The following is a 6,922-nucleotide window of genomic DNA, read 5'->3' as shown; positions in this document are numbered from 1 at the left end:
GTAAGAGATCACAAGAACTAAATGGGACCAAGGATTTACCGTGAACTGTTGGTGGAAGCGTTCCAAGACTCAATTTTTCAAACTCAATAGATTCTATACAGAACTTCCCAATATAATCTGCAAATATAGGTTGTGCAGAACTCCGGATGATCCTGCAAATAGCTTATACAAGAAAAGAAACCTAAAGCTTTAAACACAGTAGCGGCATATATGTTTAACTATTACAACTACCAAGCAATTTATGTTTAAGTGTGACCAAAAAAGCTATCAATGTGAAGAACCAAACAAGACTTACAACATAACTAAAACAAGACTTAGAACGTAAACAGAACAAGAGACAATAAATGATAAAAAACGTAACCAAAGCAAGACTTACTACCTAACCGCTATGTTATCAGCCCAACAACTACAAGCAAAACGTGAACAAAACACAATTTAAGACTTTAATCTAAGCTACACACAAAGCTGAAGTAAATACAAGTATGAGGAATAACACACCTTCGACTATGATACCGATGACAATGGCTTCAGTCTCAGTGCTTCGAAACTTGAGATTCATGGCCTCAAATTCCAAATTTCAGTTTTTTCCCTCAGAAATCAAAAGAATAAACCCAGAATAAGCTCTTCAAACTAGTCTACTTCTCACGAGGGAAACTAAAAATAAAACATCCTATTGAAACACACTGATTCACTCAAAACTCAGATTTATGCCGACTTGTATGAAGCAAAAATTATTCAGAAATTACTTCTTACCTAACATAGATGAATCTGAGAAGAAGAACATGGCCATGTTCGTTTGGTGAACTAGACAAAATATCTAGATAANAATCTCAAATAATAATTTTATTCATAATATTTTATTTAAATCGATTTATCCTGCACATAGTACGGGTTGGTACCTAGTTGTCTCTTATTTAGCAAGTTTAAGAGCACATACCCATTTGAGTGTCTGTATTTTTTAATAACATTAAAACTAATACTAATTTTTTGACACCCTTGTTTTTAATTTTTGTCTTCCCATTAGTCATCTTTGGGTGTCTAATTTTTTGATTGACATAGAAGAATAGAACACACCTCAATGAAAACATTTTGCAGTAGCCAAACTTGGTCACTTTCAATCCAAAATCAACATGTGGCTGCATAGAGGAATCATGCTGATCAACATGTGGTAAAGCAAGTAACTTTCAAATCAGTTCTGAGTCACTTTTATGTGAGATGTAGCTACCTTTTCCATTAATGAAACTACAACCATTCCAAAACAAGGGAAGGTCGGCAGAAGAGGCTGCAAAGGTAAAAGATGATAAAACTTCGTGTTTTTGGAACTAAGAGTAGTAAAGCTTTGCATTGCTTGCGTTCCATTATCACTCTTACTGACCTGAACTCTAATTCGGAAAGACATCACCTTTAGCACCAAAACAATGTTGGGATTTCCTGTCCACTTTATTGATGGTTCTAACAAAAGCTCCTTCTCGTTGGTCTCATAGAACTTAACTCTTGTAGGAGATTAGAGACAAAATGTCATTAACCAAATTAGCACATTGAACACAACGGTAAGAGATCACAAGAACTAAATGGGACCAAGGATTTACCGTGAACTGTTGGTGGAAGCGTTCCAAGACTCAATTTTTCAAACTCAATAGATTCTATACAGAACTTCCCAATATAATCTGCAAATATAGGTTGTGCAGAACTCCGGATGATCCTGCAAATAGCTTATACAAGAAAAGAAACCTAAAGCTTTAAACACAGTAGCGGCATATATGTTTAACTATTACAACTACCAAGCAATTTATGTTTAAGTGTGACCAAAAAAGCTATCAATGTGAAGAACCAAACAAGACTTACAACATAACTAAAACAAGACTTAGAACGTAAACAGAACAAGAGACAATAAATGATAAAAAACGTAACCAAAGCAAGACTTACTACCTAACCGCTATGTTATCAGCCCAACAACTACAAGCAAAACGTGAACAAAACACAATTTAAGACTTTAATCTAAGCTACACACAAAGCTGAAGTAAATACAAGTATGAGGAATAACACACCTTCGACTATGATACCGATGACAATGGCTTCAGTCTCAGTGCTTCGAAACTTGAGATTCATGGCCTCAAATTCCAAATTTCAGTTTTTTCCCTCAGAAATCAAAAGAATAAACCCAGAATAAGCTCTTCAAACTAGTCTACTTCTCACGAGGGAAACTAAAAATAAAACATCCTATTGAAACACACTGATTCACTCAAAACTCAGATTTATGCCGACTTGTATGAAGCAAAAATTATTCAGAAATTACTTCTTACCTAACATAGATGAATCTGAGAAGAAGAACATGGCCATGTTCGTTTGGTGAACTAGACAAAATATCTAGATAAAGTATCAAGACGCAGTATCTGGACGCAACATCTAGATGATGTTCGTTTGTGTTATTGCTTCATGTGTTCATAAATTTTATCTCGATTCAATTATGTTTGTTTTGTAATTTGATATCTGTATTTGGATACAATATCTATAAAATACCAAAAAGTCCTTTATTTTATGTTGAATATGTTTTAGTGGTTTAAATTTACTTATGTTTTTTTCCTTATTTTCATATATATTAAATAAATATTTAAAAATGAGATTTTGTGTTTTTGGTAGAAAAACAAATTTTGCAGTTTTGGCGGGAAAACAAGATTTTACGAATTTGGCGAGAAAATAAAATTTTGCATTTTTTTGTGGAAAAACGTAATTTTGCGGTTTGGCGGAAAAAGAGATTTTGTGATTTTGGCGGAAAACGAGATTTTGCGGTTTTAGCGGGAAAACGTAATTTTGCGGTTTTGGCGGGAAAACAAGATTTTGCGAGTTTGGTGGGAAATGAGATTTTGCAGTTTTTACGGGAAAACGAGATTTAGCGGTTTTGGCGGGAAAACGAGATTTTGCAGTTATTACGGGAAAACGAGATTTTGCGGTTTTGACGGGAAAACGAGATTTTGTAGATTTGGCGGGAAACGAGATTTTGCGGTTTTGGCGGGAAAATGAGATTTTGCAAGTTTGGCGGGAAACGTAACTTTGCGGTTTTGGGGGGAAGCAAAATTTTGTAGTTTTGGCGGGAAAACGAGTTTTCATGTTTTTGTGTTTTTTTGTAGGAAAACGAGTTTTGGGGTTTGACGGGAAATTTTGCGGTTTTGGCGGGAAAACGAGATTTTGCGGTTTTAGATAAAAATGAGATTTTGCAAGTTGGTGGGTGAAGAATTGGAATTTTAGAGTTGTATGTAAATTAGAATTGAGAAAAAATATTTTGCAGTTATTTAATTAAAATAGGGGTATTTTTAACTTTTACAATTTATGGATGAGTTTACCTCATCCAAACTCTCTAAAAAATCTCATCCCAAAATTCAGTTTTTTGAATGAGTTTTTAAAATATATTCAGATATTGTATCCAGATGAGTTCCTAATTGTTAATAAACGAATAACAATAAGCATTTGCATCCAGATATTTCATCTGGTTCACCAAACGAAGGTGACCTAGATCTTGTGGATATATCATCGAAACAATGGTCATCAGTTTTCAAACCCAAAATAAATTCTTATGTCTTTACGGTTTATTTTTTTAATGTCTTTTTGTTCTCTTTATTTTTAAATCAAAATGGTATGAATTGTAAATATAGATATTAAAAAGGTTGAATACTATTTTGTTAACTTTTATGTGTTATATCTAGTAAACAGATTCTTGGATGTGCTATTTGAGTCATTAACATACTTTTATGAACTATTTAAATAACTAAGTCATTCTCTTATTCTGATTTGTTTCATACTTCTTCATGGTTACAAAGTCTTTACATCCACATTTTGCTTCCTGCATAGTAATTATCTTTCAGCAAAAATCATTCAGGTTTATGTTCACAAATTGGCCAATTATATTTTATCATAACTCATCTTATCTTCATTACTAGAGTTGGATCAAATAATTAAGGACCTCCACATTGCGCCATTATTTCTGCAACACCACTAATGTTTTGGTCCTCTAATACCCTATTAACATTATATTGAATTCTCATTCATAGTCAATAACATATACAATGAGAGATACAGAAACTTACAAAACTAATTTAATGCTATTTAAATATTTTACATATTTTCAACGGCTAGCTGATTTCTCCAGCGGCATATATACTTTTCATGTATTTTAGATATACACTAGTCAATATGTTTTCTCAGGCCGTTGGCTAACTAAACGTTTGAAAATCTTGTGAGAACTAACCATTCGTCTTTTATTGATCTCATTTTAAAGAATTAGTTTGCTACCTAAATTAAGAAGATGAACTAAAATTAGTAAAGCAAACTCATAATTTTCGTGAAAGTTGGATTTATTCAATCTTAGTTTTGATGATATTATATAAAGAGGGAAAATAGACTCTATTAGGTTCTCAAACTAGAAACCCACTTGCGCATATTGACATTAATTGTTTTCCATAACTTATTAAAGTGGGTAACTATATATTGCAATTTGAAAGATGCATGCATCAAGATCTACTTAGGTAGTTAGGTAGAAGTACGAGTAGCTTCTAACTCTCCTCAAGATCACTTAATTAGCTAGTTAAGTACGTAGAAGCACGACTAGCTTCTAACTATCCTCAAGATCACTTTAATTTATTTTATATTATTTGTTACAATGCTATACCATTTTTTAAAATAAGAATTATGATTCACTGCCAGAATTTACAAACTAGGCGTAGAATCTTGTCGTCCCGAACACAATTGCGATTTGCGATCATTGTCACTCTAAAAATAACGCCATACATTGGCATCTTGAGTTAACTTGTAATGATGAATCTAGATTAGTAAGAAAATAAACGTCACCATATAAGCTTATGTGAGTCATGTGTGTGTTAGATTAAACGGTTTTCAATGTTAATTATGACTCCACTAAAGCAATGGAGTCGACTCTTTATAGTGAATTTATTTATCAACCATGTTGTGTACACATAATAGAAAATATGTGATGAGAGTCTCATTATAAATTGAATAATTTCACTACATGATATTACTCAATTTTCCAAATAATGATTATAGAATATTTTTTTTTATATAACATACCTTCAAGTGGATGAAAATGTCTGAGATTCTTCATAATTTCATGTTTTTTTTTCCGGTGATCCTATATTTAATTCTTAACCTGCTATAATTTCTTCAATATGACGCAAAATTTATATACTATCTATGCTATTTGTAAACATTCTCTCTTAATCACGATTTTACCAATAATTTGTTTTATATACTGTTTTGGAACCCTTTATTATAAAATTTTATAAATTTTGATTTAAAGGATGAATAAATTATGACCCTTGAAATTTCTAACGTGTATGCTCCACTTACGATAGAGTTGGAACACAAACGTACAAAAAATAAAAGTACTCACGAGAAAAAATGTTACCAAAGTAAAGAAGCACGTAAACGGTAAAAAAATAAATATCTTGTCTATAAAAGGCCGTAGTGCCACTCAACTCACTAACTTTCTCTCTTCGTACATACAAATATTTTCAACAATGGTTTCTCCTTCTTCTTTAACTAAGCTTGTCTTCTTAGCTTGCTTTGTTCTGTTCACATTCTCAGACAAACTCGTGGCTGAAGAATCCGACAAAGTTCAGCTCTATCTTTACTACGAATCACTTTGCCCCGGTTGTCAGATGTTCATCGTCGATGACCTAGTCAAATTCTTTGACTCCGATCTCGAGACGATCACCGATGTGAAGCTCGTTCCATTTGGTAATGCTAAAGTCTCCGATAACATGACCGTCACTTGCCAGGTTCATTTCAATTTCTCACTCTTCTTGTGTCTTACTTTTATGGTTAAACTCAGTTTCTAATTAACGTCCTATTGTTTGGGAAATTTTGTGAAGCATGGTGAAGAGGAATGCAAACTTAACGCCTTTGAGGCTTGTGCTATAAAGATTTTGACTAAACCGGTATGCATTTATTTCTAAACTTTTTTTTGGTGAATTTAGGGAAAATTGATGATTGTTACAATATTTTCTAACTTTTATAAAATGGTGATGTGGTTTCGGAACACAGAAATCGCAGTACACGTTCATACGTTGCGTCGAAAACAATACGGAACACTTTCAACAAGAATGTTTCCAAGGCTTTAGAGATGAGAAAGACGTCAATGATTGTTACAACAGTGATCTCTCTAAAAAGGTTTGCATAATTATAATAAAAACATACATTGCATAGTTATCAAACATTCTAACTTTTTTTTTTGGTTATTCGTTGTTGTAATTACAGCTCATACTTGAGAACGCAAAACAGACCATGAGTTTGAAGCCGAAACATGTATTCGTACCATGGGTCACACTCAACGGCAAACCACTCTATGACGTACGTATATATCTAACTCTTTTAATAACTCATATTTACATTTTTAGAACCAATTTAAAACTGTCTTTTTGTATGTATGTATTATTGTCTATTGGGGGATGCAGAAGCTAGATGATTTGGTGTCCCAGGTCTGCAACACGTACAAAGGAAAGGCTCCACTCCCCAAACAATGCAATCCCTCTGCTTTGTCTGAGAAGAAGACTACGTCAAAGCTTCAGTTCTCCTACGCCAATGGTGCTATCAAGTACTAAGTTAATTATCAATCTACTAAGATGGATTAAAAAGCTTATGTCGTCAGTGGAATAATTAAATAAAGATCTTTTTCTAGAATTTGATTTTTACGTGTTCATGAACCTTCTGACTAGTAACGCCTAAATGGAACTTTATTAACTAGTAAGACCACTCCTACAAGTAACTAATATGAAGGCTAAATCGATGTCATCAGACCAGAATTAATCACTATTATTTGCTTTTCTTAATTCACTCACTAAGCCTAATTTTATTGCATATATATCTTAGTACTTGTAATTTGATTATTAGGTTAGGACCATAAGATCATTCA

General features: G+C 32.9%; 2 protein-coding genes across 2 annotated transcripts; one reads left to right on the top strand and one right to left on the bottom strand.

The window, feature by feature from the left end:
- Positions 882-2,346, bottom strand: LOC104720445 (synaptotagmin-3-like). The gene is made up of 4 exons (XM_019230977.1): positions 2,049-2,346; positions 1,590-1,712; positions 1,226-1,494; positions 882-1,136 (listed from the first exon to the last, which is right to left on the bottom strand). The coding sequence occupies exons 1-4, from the start codon at positions 2,107-2,109 to the stop codon at positions 924-926; spliced, it is 666 nt and encodes a 221-aa protein (XP_019086522.1). The 5' UTR covers positions 2,110-2,346; the 3' UTR covers positions 882-923.
- LOC104719174 (gamma-interferon-inducible-lysosomal thiol reductase) lies at positions 5,498-6,695 on the top strand. Its single transcript, XM_010437035.1, has 5 exons — positions 5,498-5,789; positions 5,883-5,948; positions 6,055-6,180; positions 6,268-6,360; positions 6,465-6,695. The coding sequence occupies exons 1-5, from the start codon at positions 5,529-5,531 to the stop codon at positions 6,609-6,611; spliced, it is 693 nt and encodes a 230-aa protein (XP_010435337.1). The 5' UTR covers positions 5,498-5,528; the 3' UTR covers positions 6,612-6,695.

The sequence above is a fragment of the Camelina sativa genome, chromosome 10, assembly GCF_000633955.1.
Source record: "Camelina sativa cultivar DH55 chromosome 10, Cs, whole genome shotgun sequence".
Classification (NCBI taxonomy): domain Eukaryota; kingdom Viridiplantae; phylum Streptophyta; class Magnoliopsida; order Brassicales; family Brassicaceae; genus Camelina; species Camelina sativa.
This window is presented reverse-complemented; position numbering and strand designations above follow the sequence as displayed.

Excerpts from the sequence above, each read along its gene's own strand:
- LOC104720445 (XM_019230977.1), bottom strand. The coding sequence starts at position 2,109 with ATGAATCTCAAGTTTCGAAGCACTGAGACTGAAGCCATTGTCATCGGT. Across the intron at positions 1,713-2,048 it reads CATCGGTATCATAGTCGAAG|CTATTTGCAGGATCATCCGG; the intron begins GTGTGTTATTCC and ends TTCTTGTATAAG. Across the intron at positions 1,495-1,589 it reads GCTTCCACCAACAGTTCACG|GAGTTAAGTTCTATGAGACC; the intron begins GTAAATCCTTGG and ends AATCTCCTACAA.
- LOC104719174 (XM_010437035.1), top strand. The coding sequence starts at position 5,529 with ATGGTTTCTCCTTCTTCTTTAACTAAGCTTGTCTTCTTAGCTTGCTTT. Across the intron at positions 5,790-5,882 it reads ACATGACCGTCACTTGCCAG|CATGGTGAAGAGGAATGCAA; the intron begins GTTCATTTCAAT and ends AATTTTGTGAAG. Across the intron at positions 6,181-6,267 it reads ACAGTGATCTCTCTAAAAAG|CTCATACTTGAGAACGCAAA; the intron begins GTTTGCATAATT and ends TTGTAATTACAG.